General features: G+C 45.5%; 1 protein-coding gene across 1 annotated transcript in view; it reads left to right on the top strand.

Annotated features, from left to right (window-relative positions):
* LOC139416825 (receptor tyrosine-protein kinase erbB-3-like) overlaps positions 1 to 22,798 on the top strand; it is a 28,903-nt gene extending 6,105 nt beyond the window's left edge. Inside the window, exons 2-28 of the mRNA XM_071165911.1 lie at positions 1 to 65; positions 380 to 566; positions 5,630 to 5,764; positions 5,947 to 6,009; positions 6,155 to 6,273; positions 6,618 to 6,759; positions 6,966 to 7,079; positions 7,445 to 7,562; positions 7,662 to 7,735; positions 7,973 to 8,063; positions 8,425 to 8,433; positions 11,689 to 11,891; positions 12,058 to 12,190; positions 12,403 to 12,496; positions 14,125 to 14,282; positions 14,427 to 14,480; positions 14,588 to 14,729; positions 14,891 to 15,109; positions 15,381 to 15,566; positions 18,843 to 19,001; positions 19,120 to 19,201; positions 19,314 to 19,460; positions 19,722 to 19,819; positions 19,908 to 20,078; positions 20,750 to 20,815; positions 21,182 to 21,485; positions 21,630 to 22,798. The exon at positions 1 to 65 is cut by the window's left edge and continues 90 nt beyond it. Of these exons, the coding sequence (XP_071022012.1) occupies positions 1 to 65; positions 380 to 566; positions 5,630 to 5,764; positions 5,947 to 6,009; positions 6,155 to 6,273; positions 6,618 to 6,759; positions 6,966 to 7,079; positions 7,445 to 7,562; positions 7,662 to 7,735; positions 7,973 to 8,063; positions 8,425 to 8,433; positions 11,689 to 11,891; positions 12,058 to 12,190; positions 12,403 to 12,496; positions 14,125 to 14,282; positions 14,427 to 14,480; positions 14,588 to 14,729; positions 14,891 to 15,109; positions 15,381 to 15,566; positions 18,843 to 19,001; positions 19,120 to 19,201; positions 19,314 to 19,460; positions 19,722 to 19,819; positions 19,908 to 20,078; positions 20,750 to 20,815; positions 21,182 to 21,485; positions 21,630 to 22,798 (4,502 nt within the window). The remainder of the gene's footprint in view (positions 66 to 379; positions 567 to 5,629; positions 5,765 to 5,946; positions 6,010 to 6,154; positions 6,274 to 6,617; positions 6,760 to 6,965; positions 7,080 to 7,444; positions 7,563 to 7,661; positions 7,736 to 7,972; positions 8,064 to 8,424; positions 8,434 to 11,688; positions 11,892 to 12,057; positions 12,191 to 12,402; positions 12,497 to 14,124; positions 14,283 to 14,426; positions 14,481 to 14,587; positions 14,730 to 14,890; positions 15,110 to 15,380; positions 15,567 to 18,842; positions 19,002 to 19,119; positions 19,202 to 19,313; positions 19,461 to 19,721; positions 19,820 to 19,907; positions 20,079 to 20,749; positions 20,816 to 21,181; positions 21,486 to 21,629) is intronic.
* The last annotated feature ends 404 nt before the right edge of the window (positions 22,799 to 23,202 follow it).

The raw sequence follows: 23,202 nt of genomic DNA, 5'->3' as shown, positions 1-23,202 counted from the left end.
AGATCATCATGGGTAACCTGGAGATCACCCAGATAGAGACTGACTGGGACTTCAGCTTCCTAGGGGTGAGACGGAGACGTGATTTTTTATTGTAAGATCTCTTGTTGTTGTTCTTCTTCTTCTACTTCTTCTACTTCTTTCCTTCCATGAGTCATGTTAATGAGGCCTCCTCTGGTAATTGAGGTAATCTGGCAATGTGACTGTTTCAAGACGATCAGAGAGGTGACAGGGTACATCCTGTCTCTGTCCCTCCAGACCATCAAAGAGGTAACAGGATACATCCTGTCTCTAACCTGTCTGTCTAATTGTACTGTTACAGTAACAGTAGTATCTCATCTGTAATCTGATGAACTCTGTAACTCTGTCTCTGTCCCTCCAGACCATCAGAGAGGTAACGGGCTACATCCTAATCGCCATGAACCACTTTAGACGTCTGCCTCTGGAACAGCTGCGTGTGATCAGGGGCAACACCCTGTACGACAGAGGGTTCGCCCTCTCTGTTTTCTACAACTACCCCAAGGAGGGCTCCAATGGCCTGCAGCACCTGGGACTCACATACCTCACTGGTGAGTGGAGGAAAGGAGGAGGAGGGAGGGGGACCGGAGAGTACAGAAGGAAAGAGGAGAGGAGGGAAGGAGTGGGGGATATGGAGAAATGGACAAGGGGAGAAGGAAAGAGGAGAGGAAAGAAGGAGGGATAGTGGTAGTCAGGAGGGGTTAACCCCCTGGAGTCCATTGACTCACCGCTGCGTCAATCTAAGTTACATAACAAAGAAATTCCCCATCAAAATCCGTCAGTTTAAACTAGAGATATCTGGGTTGGATGCGTCTCAATCCACCACATCCGTCAGTTTAAACTAGAGATATCTGGGTTGGATGCATCTCAATCCACCACATCCGTCAGTTTAAACTAGAGATATCTGGGTTGGATGCGTCTCAATCCACCACATCCGTCAGTTTAAACTAGAGATATCTGGGTTGGATGCGTCTCAATCCACCACATCCGTTAGTTTAAACTAGAGATATCTGGGTTGGATGCGTCTCAATCCACCACATCCGTCAGTTTAAACTAGAGATATCTGAGGGGGTTTTGTATTTGATGCGTCTCAATCCACCACATCCGTCAGTTTAAACTAGAGATATCTGGGGGGTTTTGCATTTGATGTGTCTCAATCCACCACATCCGTTAGTTTAAACTAGAGATATCTGGGTTGGATGTGTCTCAATCCACCACATCCGTCAGTTTAAACTAGAGATATCTGGGGGGGTTTGCATTTGATGTGTCTCAATCCACCACATCCGTTAGTTTAAACTAGAAATATCTGTTTTTTTTTGCATTGGATGCGTCTCAATCCACCACATCCGTCAGTGTAGCACTTCCGCATCTGCAGTGAAAGGTGGCAGAGCTAGAGTGGTGTTTGTCAGACCATGAGACATCTTGAAAATAGGTCTTCTCACATAAACTTCTGTAGTGTCTGAACGGTTTGACAGTTTGAATGGAAGTATGAAGGTAGGTTTGTGCCATACAAAAAGAGATGAAATATGTGTAAAGAAAAAGGACAGATTTAGTACAGATACTTCAAAACCTTGTTTCTTATGATTGATTTGTTGACTGTCCCTTTTGCCATTTACTGTATGAATGTGTTATTCAATGCTTTTCTATGGGCTTTAATAGTAAAGGCCAAGATCTATATCCCCCCCCTGCACCTTGGGTCAAAGAGAAAGCCAGGTGGAGCCAAGCCCCAGCACCTTATGGGTCCAAAAAGGAGTAGGATAGGAAGGAGGATAAACGTACTAACCCCAACACCAACCCTGGCTTCATGTCCTCAACTTGGTTCAACCCCAACCCTAACCCTGGCTTTATGTCCTCAACTTGGTTCAACCCCAACACCAACCCTGACTTCATGTCCTCAACTTGGTTCAACCCCAACCCTAACCCTGGCTTCATGTCCTCAACTTGGTTCAACCCCAACCCTAACCCTGGCTTTATGTCCTCAACTTGGTTCAACCCCAACCCCAACCCTGGCTTTATGTCCTCAACTTGGTTCAACCCCAACCCTAACCCTGGCTTTATGTCCTCAACTTGGTTCAACCTCAACCCCAACTCTGGCTTCATGTCCTCAACTTGGTTCAACCCTAACCCCAACCCTAACCCTGGCTTCATGTCCTCAACTTGGTTCAACCCCAACCCTAACCCTGGCTTCATGTCCTCAACTTGGTTCAACCCCAACCCTAACCCTGGCTTCATGTCCTCAACTTGGTTCAACCCCAACCCCAACCCTGGCTTCATGTCCTCAACTTGGTTCAACCCCAACCCCAACCCTGACTTCATGTCCTCAACTTGGTTCAACCCCAACCCTAGCCATCTCTAGCACTAACCCTAACCTTAATCCTAGCCATTATCCTAATCCTAACCCTAATCGTAACCATAACCCTAATCCTAGCCATAACCCTAATCTTAGCCATAACCCTGGTTTTAGAGAGATAACTAAAAGAGGACATGTGAAATGAGGAAAAGCTACAGAGACGTAGGAGAAATGAGAGAGAGAACAGAGGTGAAGAGATGCCAGACACGGAGGACACATTGTGGGGGTGGCAGGAGCCAGGAATCTCTGGTGATTACTGTAAAACACCACACCCTCAGTGTGCAGACAGGTGTGTAATGGAACATGGCAGGGGGGGGGGGGGGGGGGTTAGGGGTGAGAAGGAGGAGTGAAGTGGAATTGATGGTAAAGACCTAACTAATGAATTTAGTGTGAAAGCAGAACTTCAAGTTATTCCCAACAACCTGTAGTTCGCGGTGTGTTTCTGTATGTTTGTGTACCTGCCTCATATGTCACAACCCCTCCAACCTCCAGGGAGAGGTTCTGGGAGCAGCTCCTCCCTACATGCTCCAGCATGTCGTGGTTATTGTTTAATGAAAGGGGAGTCTAACTGGAACTGTCTTAGTGTAACACAGATTTGATCTTCGTCTCTCACAGTCTCTCTGTCTCTGTCTCCCTATCGCTTTCCCTCCCTCCCCATCTATCTCAATTTCAATTTAAAGGACTTTATTGGCATGGGAAACATATGTTTACATTGCCAAAGCAAGTGAAATAGATAACAAACAAAAGTGAAATAAACAATAAAACATTTATTTTAAACATTACACTTACAAAAGTTCCAAAATAATAAAAACATTTCAAATTTCATATTATGTCTATATACAGTGTTGTAATGATGTGCAAACAGATAATTACACAAGGGAAAATAAATAAACATAAATATGGGTTATATTTACAATGGTGTTTGTTCTTCACTGGTTGTCCTTTTCTTGTGGCAACAGGTCACAAATCTTGCTGCTGTGATTGCCATTGTGGTATTTCACCCAATAGATATGGGAGTTTATCCAAATTTGTTTTCAAATTCTTTGTGGGTCTGTGTAATCTGAGAGAAATGTGTCTCTAATATGGTCATACATGAAGTGCAGCTCAGTTTCCACCTCATTTTGGGGGCATTGTACACATAGCCTGTCTTCTCTTGAGAGCCAGGTCTTCCTTCAGCGACCTTTCTCAATAGCAAGGCTATGCTCACTGAGTCTGTACATAGCCAAAGCTTTCCTTAAATTTGGGTCAGTCACGGTGGTCAGGTATTCAAACACTGTGTACTCTCTGTTTAGGGCCAAATAGCATTCTAGTTTGCTCAGTCTATTTGTAAATTATTTCCAATTTGTCAAGTAATTATCTTTTTGTTTTCTCGTGATTTGTTTGGGTCTAATTGTGTTGCTGTCCAGCTTGCTTAGGGGACTCTTCTCCAGGTTCATTTCTCTGTAGATGATGGCTTTGTTATGGAAGGTTTGGGAATCGCTTCCTTTTAGGTGGTCGTAGAATTTAATGGCCCTTTTCTGGATTTTGATCATTAGCGGGTATCGGCCTAATTCTGCTCTGGCAGTCTCTATGGGGGTACCACAGGGTTCAATTCTCGGGCCGACTCTTTTCTCTGTTTTTATCAACGATGTCGCTCTTGCTGCAGGTGATTCCCTGATCCATCTATACGCAGACGACACCATTCTGTATACATCTGGCCCTTCTTTGGACACTGTGTTAACTAACCTCCAAACAAACTTCAATGCCATACAACACTCCTTCTGTGGCCTCAAACTGCTCTTAAATGCTAGCAAAACCAAATGCATGCTTTTCAACCGTTCGCTGCCCGCACCCACCCGCCCGACTAGCATCACTACTCTAGACGGTTCTGACCTAGAATACGTAGACAACTACAAATACCTAGGTGTCTGGCTAGACTGTAAACTCTCCTTCCAGACTTATATCAAACATCTCCAATCCAAAATCAAATCTAGAATCGGCTTTCTATTTTGCAACAAAACCTCCTTCACTCACGCCGCCAAACTTACCCTAGTAAAACTGACTATCCTACCAATCCTCGACTTCGGCTATTGCATCTACAAAATAGCTTTCAATACTTTACTCAGCAAACTGGATGCAGTCTATCACAGTGCCATCCGTTTTGTTACCAAAGCGCCTTATACCACCCACAACTGCGACCTGCATGCTCTAGTCGGCTGGCCCTCGCTACATATTCGTCGCCAGACCCACTGGCTCCCGGTCATCTATAAGTCTATGCTAGATAAATCCCCACCTTATCTCAGCTCACTGGTCACAATAACAACACCCACCCGTAGCACATGCTCCAGCAGGTATATCTCACTGGTCATCCCCAAAGCCAACACCTAATTTGTCCGCCTTTCCTTACAGTTCTCTGTTGCCAGTGACTGGAACGAATTGCAAAAATTGCTGAAGCTGGAGACTTACATTTCCCTCACTAACTTTAAACATCAGCTATCTGAGCAGCTAACCGATCGCTGTAGCTGTACATAGTCCATCTGTAAATAGCCCACCCAATCTACCTACCTCATCCCCATATTGTTTTTATTTACTTTTCTGCTCTTCTGCACACCAGTATCACTACTTACACACCATCATCTGCTCATCATCATCTGCTCATATATCATTCCAGTGTTAATCTGCTAAATTGTAATTACTTTGCTACTATGGCCTATTTATTGCCTTACCTCCTCATGCCATTTGCACACACTATATATAGACTTCTATTTTTTTCTTCTATTATATAATTGACTGTACTCTTGGTTATTCCATGTGTAACTCTGTTTTGTTGTTTGTGTCGCACTGCTTTGCTTTATCTTGGCCAGGTCGCAGTTGTAAATGAGAACTTGTTCTCAACTAGCTTACTTGGTTAAATAAAGGTGAAATAAAAATAAATAAAAAACAATCCTACAGTAGTTATTGTGGTCAAATTTGTCTCCACTTTTGTGGATTGTGGTGATCAGTCCTTGGTTCCAAATATTGGGGAATATGCCAGAACTAAGGATGATAAAGAGTTTAGCCAATTGGAATTTGTGCTCTGTATATTTTATCATTTCATTTTGGATACCATCAACCCCACAGGCCTTTTTGGGTTGGAGGGTTTGTATTTTGTCCTGCAGTTCATTCTCTCTCTCTCCCTGTCTCTCTCTCTCTCTTGCTCTCACTCTCCCTCTCCCTATCCCCCCACCCCTCTCTCTCTCTGTCTCTCTCTATCCCCCACCTCTCTCTCTCTCTCTCTCTCTCCAGAAATTCTGGAGGGGGGTGTCCAGATCGTCAACAACAGGTTCCTGAGCTATGGTCCCTGGGTGAACTGGGATGACATTGTGAGGGACAGGGATAGGGCCAAGGCTCCCATTGACATCCAGTACAATGGTCAGAGAGGTCAGTGTCTGTCCTCTAGAGTAGGTGGTTAGAGCCTGATCTGGAAAATGCTAAAAGAGATCAGGATTCCAGTTGAGATTCCAAACTCTGGCTAGACCATAAACTTTGACCTCTTTGACCTCTGTTCTTGGGTTAGCCATTGGCTGCTATATCTGACTGATAATGATGTTCCATGTGTGTAGGGCCTTGTCACCCTTCCTGTGGGGAGAACTGCTGGGGGTCTGGTGAAGAACACTGCCAGATCTGTGAGTTCTCTGCCTCCTTTTCATCTGGGTGTGCCACCTCTCATTCTATCTCTTTCTTTTTCTCTCTCTCTCACCGTCTTGTCATATATTGTCACATGCTTTCCTACACTATCCTGTCACTGACCTCCCTCTCTGTACCCCTCAGTGACTAAGACGGTGTGCGCCCCTCAGTGTAACGGCCGCTGTTTTGGGACAAGCCCCAGGGACTGCTGTCACATAGAGTGTGCAGGGGGCTGCACTGCGTCTCAGGACATGGACTGCTTTGTGAGTGCCTTTCTGTCTTTCCTACAAAGAAGCTAGTCATTCAGAAAGGAGTAGGGATTTAACAGTCATTTAACCTTAATAGCTGAATAGAGAGTCCACAGCCGCGTCGTCACCATTATTACATATATCGGAACCTAATTTAATTGGCTACGTATTGAGTTATCAAGTCAGAACACCTACTGTATGGCACGTGCAGCTTTGAGGCTTTTAACTGTGTAGCACAGTTCTGTAACAGCTGATGAAGTAGCTCATTTACAGTAAGAAAGCTAATATAGATAACTTCATGAGAAGGTTCATGATTCATTCTAAATTGTATGTGTGTGTGTCTACCTTCCTACTCTCAGGCGTGCCGTCACTTCAACGACTCAGGCTCCTGTGTGCCCCAGTGTCCCCAGACTCTGATCTACAACAAGCAGACGTTTCAGATGGAGACGAACCCCAACGCCAAGTATCAGTACGGATCCATCTGTGTCTCCCACTGCCCCCGTGAGTACCCTTGTGTGTGTGTGTTTTTGTCTTTATTCTCATATTCTTTTTCTCGTGTTCTCGTACTAAACTGGTATCTGGGTATTTTTCTTAACACTGAACCAGCCAAGTGACATCTAGAACATCCAAGCCACTGCATGGTTCTGAATTCATGTGAATAGATGCCTCTGTATCTTCTTCTCCTCTGCCCTCTTTCCCCCATACAGCCCACTTCGTGGTGGACGGCAGCTCCTGTGTGAGCGGTTGTCCTCCAGACAAGAAGGAGGTGGAGAGGAGTGGTCAGAGGCAGTGTGAGCTCTGTGGAGGGCTGTGCCCTAAAGGTAATCCAACACAGTCAATTCACTAACACACCCTGGCCCAATCCCAGATATTCTCTCCTCGATTCCTCTCTCCTCGCCTACTTCTCCAGCCACGTTGGAGGTGAAGGTCTGAGGTCCCTCTGAGTTTTGAGAAGGAAGAAAGGATGTGAGGATATTGAGAAATAGTCCCTGTAGTGGATACATTCAATTTCAATGGTTGATTTATAGCTGCTAAATTAAGGTTGTTTGTGCAGGAATTTTATGCTGTTATTTTTGGTAGTTTGGACATGATTCATGATTAGAGAGTGATTCTTCATACACAAGCCTGCAAGGGTTGCCTAAGCACAGAGACAGATTGATTCATTGATTGATTGATCCCAAACTAGCCTGTGAGGGCACAGGGCCTGAGCACAGACAGACGGTGGACTCCAGTAACATTGACAGCTTCATCAACTGCACCAAGATACAGGGCAGTCTGCACTTCCTGGTCACAGGGATCCTTGGGTAAGTGAGTTCATTGCACTGGAAGCGTTGTAGTTTGATTGCTGCATTACGTAGCATTATCAGTACATGAACAGTAGATGTGCTCTGTGTATTGTTCAGTGATGACTATAAGAATATCCCACCTCTGGACCCTAAGAAGCTGGAAGTCTTCCGCTCTGTGCAGGAGATAACAGGTGTGTGTTTGTCTGTTTCTGTGTGTGTGTGCCTTTAGAGGTCTGTTTTCCTCTTACCAATCTCAAACGTAGCTTTTTTCCCTCTCCTACAGTATGTTGCTTTGTTGTTATACAGTATAACCAGAAATTGAAATCACAGTTTGTCCACCTTCTTACAGTCAGAGTCTGTCCAGCATGTGACTGTGTATATTTGCATTTGTGTAAACTATGTTTGCTTGCCCATTGTCTGATGTCCAGATATCCTAGCCATCCAGTCGTGGCCTAAAGAGCTATCAGATCTGTCAGTGTTCTCCAGTCTTACCACCATACAGGGCAGATCTCTTCACAAGTAAGGTTGCGTGTGTGTGTGTGTGTGTGTGTGTGTGTGTGTGTGTGTGTGTGTGTGTGTGTGTGTGTGTGTGTGTGTGTGTGTGTGTGTGTGTGTGTGTGTGTGTGTGTGTGTGTGTGTGTGTGTGTGTGTGTGTGTGTGTGTGTGTGAAAGTCCATATTTCTATATAACTCAAATGTCATTCTGTTTTGTGACATGTCATTTAATCCACCCAGTCTGTCCTCTGTTTGCTTTAATAATACCAGAGGCTGCTTTTTCGTCAACAGCTCATGTCATGCATGTCACTAGAGTATGTAATCTCTCTATCTCTCTTTATGTGCCTCACCTTCCTGTCCACTATGCTCCTGATGTCCCTCTCCAGCGCAAAGAGGTATGGCCTGAGCTGTGTGTGACTCCGTAACCTTTTGCTAAACCAAAGCATGGCCTAACACAGATAGTTGTTACTGTGGTGTTGCAGTATCTTAATGAAACTACCTATTGCAGTTTTAGCTTCTACCACAAATACATGTTTATTTAATTGAATGTTGTTCTAGTCTCCTTCTGAGGTTTAAGGATGCTTTTTTTCCATTAGAGGTAAATTGATGATGCAGTATGTGGCTGCGTTTAGACAGGCAGCCCAATTCTGATATTTCTTCCTCTAATTGGTCTTTTGACCAGTCAAATCAGATCTTTTCACATCACCTCTTTTTCACAGCTGATCTGATTGGTCAAGAGACCAATTAGTTTAAAAAAATATCAGAATTGGGCTGCCTGTCTAAACGCAGCCAGGTATTTTCTCACCAATTGTGTTGTGATCTTTTTGTCAGAATTTCGAAAAAATACAGATTCCGATTTTGACACACTGAACCATTCACACCAAGTCCGATGCGTTTTTCCCTCCACAAATTGAAAATTTGTCAGAACGTCACCACTGCTGTGGTCATTCTCAGGTGCAAAATGTTCAATTTGATCGAAGTGGCAAGAGAGGATGCAGTATTGAGAGAAAAATCATATACGACAGGAACAAATGATATACTACTGGAACAAATGATATACTACTGGAACAAATGATATACTACTGGAACAAATGATATACTACTGGAACAAATCATATACTACTGGAACAAATCATATACTACTGGAACAAATCATATACTACTGGAACAAATGATATACTATACTACTGGAACAAATGATATACTACTGGAACAAATCATATACTACTGGAACAAATGATATACTACTGGAACAAATGATATACTATACTACTGGAACAAATGATATACTACTGGAACAAATGATATACTATACTACTGGAACAAATGATATACTACTGGAACAAATGATATACTACTGGAACAAATGATATACTACTGGAACAAATGATATACTACTGGAACAAATGATATACTACTGGAACAAATGATATACTACTGGAACAAATGATATACTACTGAAAATATTAGGATAGGCTATTCATCCAATAGGATGAATCATGAAAGGAGCTTGGCTTTGTTGCACCCCATTTATTAAGAGAGGAAGCGTAAAAATGGCACCTGTCGTCAGTCCTCGCACATACGCTGACCATCATGACACATGCTGCATACACTTTTCTTTCTATCTGGTTAAAGAGAATTAGCCAACTCACACACACACACACACACACCTAAAAGAACTCGTCAATCAAAGCCGCCTGCAGCGCATCTCACATAAGCAAATCACATTTATTCTTTCCCAAACTGTATTAAAAACATTGCCTTAGCTTCAAAGGGTAATGCGAAATCAAGGGTAATGCTAAATCAAGGGTAATGCTAAATCAAGGGTAATGCTAAATCAATGTAGCCTATCATATAAATTGACGAGGAAAGATTTAAGGGGGAGATAGAGACAGCAGTGATATAGGCTATATGACGATGAAACTAACAACCATTAGAAAATAGAATCACAGGCATGCAACCTCTCCATAGCCTAATGATCAGCCTGTCCATAGCCTAATGATCAGCCTGTCCATAGCCTAATGATCAGCCTGTCCATAGCCTAATGATCAGCCTGTCCATAGCCTAATGATCAGCCTGTCCATAGCCTAATGATCAGCCTGTCCATAGCCTAATGATCAGCCTGTCCATAGCCTAATGATCAGCCTGTCCATAGCCTAATGATCAGCCTGTCCATAGCCTAATGATCAGCCTGTCCATAGCCTAATGATCAGCCTGTCCATAGCCTAATGGTCAGCCTGTCCATAGCCTAATGATCAGCCTGTCCATGGCCTCATGATCAGCCTGTCCATAGCCTAATGATCAGCCTGTCCATAGCCTAATGATCAGCCTGTCTATAGCCTAATGATCAGCCTGTCCATAGCGTCATGATCAGCCTGTCCATCGCCTAATTATCAACCTGTCCATAGCATTCTAATGATCAGCCTGTCCATAGCATTCTAATGATCAGCCTGTCCATAGCCTAATGATCAGCCTGTCCATAGCCTAATGATCAGCCTGTCCATAGCCTAATGATCAGCCTGTCCATAGCGTCATGATCAGCCTGTCCATAGCCTAATGATCAGCCTGTCCATAGCCTAATGATCAGCCTGTCCATAGCCTAATGATCAGCCTGTCCATAGCATTCTAATGATCAGCCTGTCCATAGCCTAATGATCAGCCGTTGATACATTTCAGTGAAGCATTTGATACTTTAATTAGATTTTTTTTTAATCTAAATCTGTTCAACCATTTATTGAAACGTTTTTTTTGTCTCTGTCTTTTAGGGTTGCCTATAACACAAGTGGTCTAGGCCTAGATTAACTTTAGCAGGCCTATGATATATAGCCTCATACACTTTACATGCTACATGCTATATGATTGATGGATGAATATATCCTTGAATATAGTCTTCTTCACTGTTCCCTTCTTGCACAATTCATGGACTGTCTCTTCCCCCTCTCTCTAGCCCTTGAATGTGTAGCCTATATATAGATAATGAACAGTTTATTAGGTACACCCATCTACTACTGGGTTGGACACCCCCTGTGCTTCAAGAACAGCCTGAATTCATTGTGGCATGGAAACGTTCCTCAAAAACATTCCCCGAACCATTACACCACCGCCACCAGCCTGTACCGTTGACACCAGGCAGGACGGGGCCATGGAGCTGCTTCTTCATGTTTTGAGCTGATAGGAGTGGAACCCAGTGTGGTCATCTGCTGTAACTTATTTTAAGCATTTTTTTAAAACTAAGGTCTATTCAAGGAGAGTAGTATCAATTGGTTGTCTTGCTTGCTGAATGGCTATACAATAGGCTACAGTGTTGGCAATGAACTGGAGGGGAAGTTTGAATGGAAAGAGTGACGTGTGGCTCTGGTGTGGTGGGATCACATTGGCTAAATTGATACATTGCTGCACAGCAAATGTAAAAATATATATATTTATTAATCAATTCACACAACGAAGCCACAGACCTGTCAGTGGCTGTGTCCCAGATAACAATTTCTATTTCTATCAACAGTTTATTTTCTTGTGCAAAAAGACGCAAAAATCAAACCTGTTCCAAATAAATAATAATTGATGGATTGGTGAGAAAGGGCCTTTAGAGGTCGTTTTACTTCTGTTTTCCTCTTACCAATCTCAAACTTTGCTTTTCTCCTCTCCTCCAGGCGTTTCTCTCTGATGGTCATGCGTGTTGCGTCCATCACCTCTCTAGGTCTGCGTTCCCTGAGAGAGATCAGTGACGGCAACGTGTACCTCAGCCACAACGCCAAACTGTGTTACCACCACACCGTCAACTGGACACGCCTGTTCACCGGGCACTCCACAAGCCTCAACGACATCAAGGACAACAGGCCTCTGAGAGAGTGTGGTGAGACATCTCAGCTACTAGCTGTTTCAATCTTGCAGGGCCATATTCTGACCTGAGATCTGCACGTTGAATTCCAATTTTCGAGTTGACTTTAATTATGATTCAAGTGAAAGTCAGAGATGCATGTACTTATCTCAACACTGAATCATGTTGTCGTTGTTTACAGTTGAGGAGGATCACGTTTGTGACCCACTGTGTTCAGACTCAGGCTGCTGGGGCCCGGGGCCTGACCAGTGTCTCTCCTGCAGGAACCACAGCCGAGACTCTACCTGTGTGGCACACTGCAACTTCTACACAGGGTCAGTGGGAGTGTGTGTGTTACTTGTGTGTGAGGTGTGAAAGAGATTAAAATTGAGATAGAGTTTGCTGTGTGTGTGTGTGTGTGTGTGTGTGTGTGTGTGTGTGTGTGTGTGTGTGTGTGTGTGTGTGTGTGTGTGCGTGCGTGCGTGCGTGCGTGTGTGTGTGCGTGCGTGCGTGCGTTTAACCATCTGTTGTGTCCCTCCACCACCAGTCAGCCCAGGGAGTTTGCGGGGCCAAAGGGGGAGTGTGTCGCATGTCATCCAGAATGCCAACCGCAGTATGGGAGGGGTAGCTGCACTGGACCGGTACACAAACTCTCACTCTATCTCGCTTGGTATTCTATCTCTTTCGTCCCATCTCTCACTCTCTATCTCTCTCTCTTGTCCTCTTGATGTCTCTCTCAAGCTCCCTATCAACTAAACCTCACTGCTAGCTTCACATATACAGTCTATAAGTGAAATGAGATCTAATACTTTGACACTTTTCTTGGCTTTTCATTCTCTCATTCGTCAGATGATTGTGGTGCATGACTCTATACTGCAGCAGCCAACTCAGTCATGAAACATCTCCTCCCACATAGTTTCTACATTAGTCTCTGTAAACATGGGCTTTTCTGTGATATTACTGGACTGTCAAATATAAGGCGATATAGGCATTTGTTTGCTTTTGGCTTATCAGCATTTCTCCCTAATCTTATAGGACATTGTATTGTAACTTTAAACGGTGATGACTCATTCGGAAGGTAACCCACACACACCTTTCCACATCACATACCCTGCACATGATGTCATCCACCTCAATGTAATGGGAATAACACCAGGCCTCACCAAAAAGGTTGGACTATTTCCTCCTTCCTTTTAGGATTTCATATTTATTTTCATCCTGGGCTGCAGTATATTGGTCCATTCGATATCACAAATCACATCGATATCTGTTTCTGTTTCTTGTTCTGGCTGAGTGTAAAAAAATGTGTTTGAGATATAAATTAGAGAAAGACTGTTGTATTATTTAACTGTTCATTAATATAATGGATAAAATGACCTCTTTTCTGACATTGGTAAGTGATTTCTCTCTCTCCATCACCCCCCTCTCTCCTTCTTTCTCCCCCTCCCTCTCTCTCTTTCCAACACCCCCCTCTCTCCTTCTTTCTCCCCCTCCCTCTCTCTCTTTCCAACACCCCCTCTCTCCTTCTTTCTCCCCCTCCCTCTCTCTCTTTCCAACACCCCCCTCTCTCCTTCTTTCTCCCCCTCCCTCTCTCTCTTTCCAACACCCCCTCTCTCCTTCTTTCTCCCCCTCCCTCTCTCTCTTTCCAACACCCCCCTCTCTCCTTCTTTCTCCCCCTCCCTCTCTCTCTTTCCAACACCCCCCTCTCTCCTTCTTTCTCCCCCTCCCTCTCTCTCTTTCCAACACCCCCCTCTCTCCTTCTTTCTCCCCTCCCTCCCTCTCTCGCTCTCCCCTCCCTCTCTCGCTCCATCACCCCCCTCTCTCCTTCTTTCTCCCCCTCCCTCTCTCTCTTTCCAACACCCCCTCTCTCCTTCTTTCTCCCCCTCCCTCTCTCTCTTTCCAACACCCCCCTCTCTCCTTCTTTCTCCCCCTCCCTCTCTCTCTTTCCAACACCCCCTCTCTCCTTCTTTCTCCCCCTCCCTCTCTCTCTTTCCAACACCCCCCTCTCTCCTTCTTTCTCCCCCTCCCTCTCTCTCTTTCCAACACCCCCTCTCTCCTTCTTTCTCCCCTCCCTCCCTCTCTCGCTCTCCCCTCCCTCTCTCGCTCCATCACCCCCCTCTCTCCTTCTTTCTCCCCTCGTCTCCCTGTCTCGCTCTCCCCTCCCTCTCTCTCTCCATCACCCTCCTCTCTCCTTATTTCTCCCCCTCCCTGTCTCGCACTCCCCTCCCTCTCTCTCTCTCCCTTCACCCCATTTCTCTCCCTCTCTCAGGGGTCTGATGAGTGTGTGATGTGTTCCAGTCTGAGAGACGGTCCTCACTGTGTGTTCTCCTGCCCCAGTGGGGTGAACGGAGAGAACGGGCAGTTCATCTACAAATACCCCAACAAGGACAGCTACTGTGAGCCCTGCCATGTCAACTGCACACAGGGGTGAGCGTGTGTGTGTGTGTGTGTGTGTGTGTGTGTGTGTGTGTGTGTGTGTGTGTGTGTGTGTGTGTGTGTGTGTGTGTGTGTGTGTGTGTGTGTGTGTGTGTGTGTGTGTGCAGTAGAGTGACACTGTGCATCTTGTTGCAGGTGTTCTGGTCCAGGGTTGAGTGACTGTATAGACAACACTAGACAGTCCACTAGGTGAGTGTCTCTCCCTGCTGGTGATTATATACACACACACCCCACTCAAACACACACACAAACACACTCAAACACACACCAGACATTTACATATTTTTCTCCTGTAGCACTCAGATCACAGGAATAGCTTTGGGAGTGCCGGCTGCCCTCATAGTCTGCCTGGCATTGTTTGTGTTGGGCATGCTGTACCACCGTGGCCGGGCCATCCGCAGGAAGAGAGCCATGAGGAGGTACCTGAAGAGTGAGGAGGTGAGGTTGAAAAATATATGTCAAATTCAATAGAATACTGGTATATCTCTACAACATAACTGAAAGGAAGTCTGCAGAGTCGTGGGACACATTGGACATATCCAAAAGATCTTTCCAAACTCGCAGTATAAATGTAACAGGTCTGTGTGTGTTATTAAAAGAGTTTTGAGCCGCTGGGGCCAGGAGAGAAAGGGGCTAACGTTCATGCCCGGATCCTGAGGGCCCCAGAGCTGAAGAAGGTCAAAGCCCTTGGCTCTGGAGTGTTTGGTACTGTACACAAAGGCCTGTGGATCCCTGAGGGAGACTCCGTGAAGATTCCTGTAGCCATTAAGACCATCCAGGACCACACAGGCAGACAGACCTTCACTGAGATCACTGATGTAAGAACCACACACTCATAACACACCGACACTCAGTAACAATACTAACGTCTGATTCCTAGTCACCAGATATGTTTGTGTAATGGAGGTGGGTTTTATTGAAGAGTAACCTTGCATGAGACATAAATACTTGTGCTAACTCCATGAACTAATGCCTGGGCTTTAGCTCACTAAGCTAACACAGTCTTGTGGTGTGTAGGAGATCCTGTCTGATTCCCTCTCCCTCTCTCTCTCTTGCGCTCTTGTTCTCTCTGTGTGTCCTCCTTTGCAGCACATGTTGTCCATGGGCAGTCTAGACCACCCGTATATTGTCAGGCTCTTAGGTGTCTGTCCAGGTGCCAGTCTACAGCTGGTCACCCAGCTCAGCAGCCAGGGGTCCTTACTGAAGCACATCAGGCACCACAGGGACAACCTGGATCCACAGAGGCTTCTCAACTGGTGTGTACAGATAGCTAAGGTGAGGTCATGATCACTAAAGGGTAGAACCATTTTTGGTTCCAGGTGGTTTTCCCCTCAAAGAACCCAGAACCCTTTAAGGGTGTTTTCACATACAGTATAGTCCTCTTTAAGATAAATGATCTCAGTCCTCCTTAAAGTGAACTCTGGGGTAAAATAAAGCAAAATAACTCAGTTCTCTTTGTATTCACACTGCCCCTGCCTTTGAATTTGGACTCAACCCTTTTGCCTGTTCACTTCACCTATTTTGTGGTTCCAGTCCTCTTTGCATTCACATTGCTATATTTAGAAAGGAACCAAAATCTTTTTCCAACATTCACTCAATGCACTCTGGGTTTTTCCAATGTACAGGACAGACCATTCCATCAAAACGTGTTATCGGACAGCTAGACATACTGTACCTACAGTACTTACATTTTGGAAGCTAATAGATTGCATTTAGTTAAAAGATGAGACAATTGTAATCAGAAGATACTATTAACATGTAAATATTATTGGTAACAGAATAAATAACAGAATAATAACTGCAGACAATATAATGTTATATTGTAAAATTGTAAACCCAATGTAGGGTACTGATTCTTTCAGAGCTAGAATTGATTTTGTACCCTATGGTGTGATTCTCACCAAATATGTTGTTGTCTTCTCACACTATTCAAACCCCACAATAGAGTAAACAGTTTATTACACTGCTGTATTGTAGCCTATAGATCACATTTAGCAAACAAATAATCTGAACTAAAAACTCAGATTATCCCGCAAACCTGTACATCCTCTTCTCTCTTTAGTGGCACCAACGTGAGGGGTTATGTCAGGGGGAACAATGCTGTAGAAGTCTAGTGTGAGGGGTTATGTCAGGGGGAACAATGCTGTAGAAGTCTAGTGTGAGGGGTTATGTCAGGGGGAACAATGCTGTAGAAGTCTAGTGTGAGGGGTTATGTCAGGGGGAACAATGCTGTAGAAGTCTAGTGTGAGGGGTTATGTCAGGGGGAACAATGCTGTAGAAGTCTAGTGTGAGGGGTTATGTCAGGGGGAACAATGCTGTAGAAGTCTAGTGTGAGGGGTTATGTCAGGGGGAACAATGCTGTAGAAGTCTAGTGTGAGGGGTTATGTCAGGGGGAACAATACTGTAGAAGTCTAGTGTGAGGGGTTATGTCAGGGGGAACAATGCTGTAGAAGTCTAGTGTGAGGGGTTATGTCAGGGGGAACAATGCTGTAGAAGTCTAGTGTGAGGGGTTATGTCAGGGGGAACAATACTGTAGAAGTCTAGTGTGAGGGGTTATGTCAGGGGGAACAATGCTGTAGAGGTCTAGTGTGAGGGGTTATGTCAGGGGGAACAATGCTGTAGAAGTCTAGTGTGAGGGGTTATGTCAGGGGGAACAATGCTGTAGAAGTCTAGTGTGAGGGGTTATGTCAGGGGGAACAATGCTGTAGAGGTCTAGTGTGAGGGGTTATGTCAGGGGGAACAATGCTGTAGAAGTCTAGTGTGAGGGGTTATGTCAGGGGGAACAATGCTGTAGAAGTCTAGTGTGAGGGGTTATGTCAGGGGGAACAATTCTGCAGTAGTCTAGTGTGAGGGGTTATGTCAGGGGGAACAATGCTGTAGAAGTCTAGTGTCAGGGGTTATGTCAGGGGGAACAATGCTGTAGAAGTCTAGTGTGAGGGGTTATGTCAGGGGGAACAATGCTGCAGAAGTCTAGTGTGAGGGGTTATGTCTGGGGGAACAATGCTGTAGAAGTCTAGTGTGAGGGGTTATGTCAGGGGGAACAATGCTGTAGAGGTCTAGTGTGAGGGGTTATGTCAGGGGGAACAATGCTGTAGAAGTCTAGTGTGAGGGGTTATGTCAGGGGGAACAATGCTGTAGAAGTCTAGTGTGAGGGGTTATGTCAGGGGGAACAATTCTGCAGTAGTCTAGTGTGAGGGGTTATGTCAGGGGGAACAATGCTGTAGAAGTCTAGTGTCAGGGGTTATGTCAGGGGGAACAATGCTGTAGAAGTCTAGTGTGAGGGGTTATGTCAGGGGGAACAATGCTGTAGAAGTCTAGTGTGAGGGGTTATGTCAGGGGGAACAATGCTGTAGAGGTCTAGTGTGAGGGGTTATGTCAGGGGGAACAATGCTGTAGAAGTCTAGTGTGAGGGGTTATGTCAGGGGGAACAATGCTGTAGAAGTCTAGTGTGAGGGGTTATGTCAGGGGGAACAATTCTGCAGTAGTCTAGTGTGAGGGGTTATGTCAGGGGGAACAATGCTGTAGAAGTCTAGTGTCAGGGGTTATGTCAGGGGGAACAATGCTGTAGAAGTCTAGTGTGAGGGGTTATGTCAGGGGGAACAATGCTGCAGAAGTCTAGTGTGAGGGGTTATGTCTGGGGGAACAATGCTGTAGAAGTCTAGTGTGAGGGGTTATGTCAGGGGGAACAATGCTGTAGAGGTCTAGTGTGAGGGGTTATGTCAGGGGGAACAATGCTGTAGAAGTCTAGTGTGAGGGGTTATGTCAGGGGGAACAATGCTGTAGAAGTCTAGTGTGAGGGGTTATGTCAGGGGGAACAATTCTGCAGTAGTCTAGTGTGAGGGGTTATGTCAGGGGGAACAATGCTGTAGAAGTCTAGTGTCAGGGGTTATGTCAGGGGGAACAATGCTGTAGAAGTCTAGTGTGAGGGGTTATGTCAGGGGGAACAATGCTGCAGAAGTCTAGTGTGAGGGGTTATGTCTGGGGGAACAATGCTGTAGAAGTCTAGTGTGAGGGGTTATGTCAGGGGGAACAATGCTGTAGAAGTCTAGTGTGAGGGGTTATGTCAGGGGGAACAATGCTGCAGAAGTCTAGTGTGAGGGGTTATGTCAGGGGGAACAATGCTGTAGAAGTCTAGTGTGTGGTGTGGGAATAATGACAAGCGAACCTGGGGGGCTTTGCGTTCACATTGTCCTAAAAAAGAGAACCAGACCGCGGAATTTAAGCGAACCGAACTCAGACCACCTCTCGAGATGGTCTCAGATCAGTTCGCTTTGGGGGCTCTTGAGAGGGGTCCGAGTTCCTTTGGAGTGTTCACACTGTACAAACAATTAAGCAAACTGCACTAGGTTCACAAAAAATGTCTGAAAGGGAAAAAGTGTGAAAACACTGTCCCTTTGGTAAAAAGGTTCTACATGGAACCAAAATCCCAAAAGGTTAAAAAAGGGTTTTCTTACCCTTCATGATTCTAAGACTCTTATTGAGTCTCACGGTTTCACAGTTATTATCATGACTCAGTGCTTTGTGGGTGACCTCTTGTGTGTCTGTCTTCAGGGCATGTATTATCTGGAGGAACACTGTATGGTGCACAGGAACCTGGCTGCGAGGAACGTGATGCTAAAGAATGATTACTTCGTCCAGATTTCTGACTACGGTGTGGCTGACCTGCTCTCTCCTGATGACAAGAAATATGTCTACAGTGACAGTAACAAGGTACTCAGGACACACATTCACCGCTCCATTCACCTGGATTCATCAAGATATTGTATTTCACAAGTTGTTGTCCACAGTAAACAGACAAAATGAGCTTCTGCTTCTATGTTTCTCCCAGACTCCCATAAACATCAAATGGATGGCCCTGGAAAGCATCCTGTTCCGAACATACACTCATCAGAGTGACGTCTGGAGTTATGGTCAGACAGCATGGTCCTAAGTGTCTGTCTGTCTGTCCGTCTGTCCGTCTGTCCCTACATCTGTTTGTGTTAAACATCTATGTCATCATGACATAACCTCTCCCCTCTGCAGGAGTGACAGTGTGGGAGATGATGTCATTCGGAGCAGAGCCCTACGCATCCATGCAGCCCCAAGATGTCCCCAGTGTACTGGAGAAGGGAGAGCGCCTGTCCCAGCCCCACATCTGTACTATAGACGTGTACATGGTCATGGTTAAGTGTGAGTGACCTTTCAAAAGTCATGTCCACACTATGCACATCCAACAGACTACTGAACTGCCATGGGATAAGAGGAAAAATACTAGCACAATTTGACCATGATTTGGACCACAAATGACCACAAACGATCCTCATCAGAATATTAATGGTTGAAATGAAATGGTTTCTATTTAAATGAAAGGTATTTTCTTTCTTTTCCGTGGGGTAACTACACACCCAGCAACCTTTGGACATTGATCATTTTATTGTTTTCTAATACCAGGCTGGATGATTGATGAGAATATTCGCCCGACCTTCAAAGAACTGGCCAATGACTTTATTCGCATGGCAAGAGACCCACCTCGCTACCTTGTCATCAAGGTAAGGAAAAGATTACAGCACTTTATTCATTTTCTGTCTATTCAAGTCCTATTGACAGAAGTCTTTATTACTGACACTTTGCCTATAGGACAGAGGAGAGGCGCGGCCAGAAGAATCCCACCAACAAGACTCAGAGCTGGACAATTTGGAGGCGGGACTGGAGGACCAGGATGAGGAGGGATTGGAGAACGGTTTGGCCACCCCTCCCCTTACCCTGTCCCCATCCAGGATGTCTCGCCTGAGGATGAGCTCATATAGGGTAAATTTGATTCATCTGCACACATAACTTGAATTTCTGCACTAATCACATCTACTGAGTTACTAGTGATGGGAACACAAGGGTTTCTGAAGGCTTCGGCGCTTTCACCAAATTGAAACAATCATTATCTGTTCACAATGCACATTAGTGACATCTGCTGGTTAACAATAAATAGCCGTGTGTGATTATCAGACGTTTTCTCTCTCCACTGTGTGTCAAAACTCTCAGTGGCGCAGCGGTAAGTCGTTACTTTAGTAGCCTGTAATCAGTTTGAATATCAGGTTCTCAACTTGCTTCCCTTTTCTGCCTTCAAGATAAAAAAACATCTACAACTGAATTCATGGAATTATTTAGGATGCTTAAGACAGAATCTTATACTATACTAAATAAAATAAAATAATTTTAACAAAAGTACGAATCTTCGACGAAACGCAGCTTCCGACGTCATTGATCACGTGCTTCTGATGAAGCGATACGAGCATCGGCACACTGCTTCGAAAAAAACTTCTTAGCGATTTTGACGTATGCCTCGGAGCTCCGGTATCAAACATAAAAAACACTCAAATATCAAGTTAAAAAAGGTCAGTGTGAACTTTAACCTCTCTCTCTCTTTCCCTCTCTCTCTCTCTCTCTCTCTCTCTCTCTCTCTCTCTCTGTCTTTGACCTCTCAGAGTGCCAGTGCCACCTTTCAGGCCGGACCAGTAGAGTACCTTCCCATGACCCCCAGCTCTGGAGAGGTCAGACACCACAACACATCACACATCACAGATAAGGAGATCTTGATATCAGGGCCATCATTTCCCACTGCGAATAGACAGAAACAACTGGCACTAACATTTAACTGAGAGCAATACGTATTAAGACTCCACTTTGCCAAATGGCTTCACTTAAGTCACTATTATGACTAAACATTGCCAAGAGGAAATAACTGTTTCAGGAAACTCAGACACATAAATATGTTGTATCAAATTCAAGTCTCATCCCGATTCCACTGGTTCCATTTCGTGATGATGAAGATGGGGATGATGGTCTATGAATGACCATTTTCCACTTCTAACATATTCTTGAAACTCAAAGGTCTTTTCACTGTATTCTTCCTTCAGTTGTTCTCCCAGCAGTCTCGTCTGAACTCAGTGAGGACACTGTCACAGGGGTTAGAGGGAAGAGGGAGTGGCCTGGATTTTGAGCTGGCCGAGGGAGTGTCACTGAGCGGCAGCTTGCGCAGGCAGCATCCCAGAGCTGGCAGGGACAGTAGCAGTAGTACCCACCACACCTCCATCACCATGGAGCATAGGAGCCAATCTGCAGTCTCAGAGTCACACTCCAACAGGCCTGAGCAAGAGGATGAGGAGGAGGAAGATCACTATGGATATGTGCTGCCTGGAGTGTCTAACACTCCAGAGAGAGGTGAGAGGGAGAGGTGACCCCTGGATGTGCAGGCAACACACCACATGAATGTGATCAGTGTTTTATTTTTTTCCATCTATGTTGATGGAGTGATACAATTCTTAGTTATATTCTCTAATATCGCTTTCCTCCTTTATGTGGCAGATTGTCTGCTGTCTCGCCCAGCCTCCAGAAACTATTGCCCAAGTGGAACATCTCTCATGGGCTCTAGGAGCTCCAAAAATGTGCTGTCACCGTTAGCAACTGCCCCAGACCCCACCGCGGACTATGAACAGATGACCAAACAGCCAGCCCATTTGCCCCGCTCCCCCAGAGCCACCTCTGTACAGATAGAAGGGCCTTCATCAGTGGTATGGAGGAAACAGTCCTCAACTCTGCCCTCCCCAACCTACAATATAGCACCCTCACCACTAGAGGGTGACAACACAGTGCATGGGGCCTCACAGGAGTCATCGTCAGGCACTGCAGCCACTCCTGGGGGAAGCCAGGGTTCAACAGAGACCTCTGATAGTGCTGTGGCTAGAGTAGCAGAGGGAGACATGCTGCAGCCGCTGGTTGACAGGCCTTACAGTGGATCTGTTGTGTCTGACAGTGGAGGGGTGACTCAGGGGAGGCCAGAGAAAGCGTCTGTAGTGGAGTATGAATACATGGATATCCGGAGCACCACAAACACCACAGACACAGAAAGACCGATCTGGGAGAGGCGTGAGAGTCGAGCAGCTGCCTTGAGGAGGACAGAGGCAGAAGAACGAGCGAGAGAAGAAGAAGGAAAGAGTCAGGAGGTAGAGGAGGAGAAAGGAAAGGAAGACGAGGAAGGGGAGGAAGTTTACCAGTACACTAACAAGCAGCCCAGACTCCTCAGAGAGAGCAGTAAAGTGGCGGGGCTCCTCCCCAAGCCCAGCCTCCTCCCCAAGCCAATGCCCAAGCCCAGCCTCCTCCCCAAGCCAATGCCCAAGCCCAGCCTCCTCCCCAAGCCAAGGCCCAAACCCAGCCTCAGCCCCAATCCCAACCCCAGGCCAGATGGCTTCACAGCAGTGGAAGACAGCAAGGTGGAGGCATATGAGGAGATGCATGCCTTTGGAGGGGGCTCCCAGCGAGGGGACCACCAGGAGGCAGAGTACCAGAACCTCCCAGTCCCAGGCAAGGGGAGGGCCACCACGGCTGAGGAGGGGGGCGCGGGTAGCAGGTGTGCCGGGCTAGGGTTGGGAGGGTACATCAAAGCATGCTCTGGTGTGGGAGTGGTAGAGCCGAGCAGCAACACATCGTTTGACAACCCTGACTACTGGCACAGCAGACTGTTCCTGCGCACATAATGATGTGGACTGAGAAAACAACAACAACCGTGACCAAGCAAGCACAGCCAGAGGTGTTTTATAGAATCATGTAACAGGCTGGGTTGCAGCTCAACCAGTAATGTAGCGCTCTTTTAGTACTGTTGAATGTGTTGTTTATAATGTAGTGTATGTATTCTCAGTTGGTTTACACATCATCCATCCAAACATCATTGAACAAAAAAACATCTGCAAAATGTCCTATGTAGCATTAATGTTATCTATCAGTTTATAGTGACATCTCAGTCTAAGAAATGTAACCAAATAGGCAGCTATATATTAAACAACAGCAAAGGATGGCCTAAGCCGTGAGCAAGAATCAATAAGTCAAAGACAAACAGAATAGTGAGAAATAGATGCACATAGATCTTAATGTACAAAGATAC

Source organism: Oncorhynchus clarkii, chromosome 9, assembly GCF_045791955.1.
Source record: "Oncorhynchus clarkii lewisi isolate Uvic-CL-2024 chromosome 9, UVic_Ocla_1.0, whole genome shotgun sequence".
Lineage (NCBI taxonomy): Eukaryota > Metazoa > Chordata > Actinopteri > Salmoniformes > Salmonidae > Oncorhynchus > Oncorhynchus clarkii.
The sequence above is the reverse complement of the archived record's forward strand: the minus strand, read 5'-3'. Positions and strand labels throughout refer to the sequence as shown.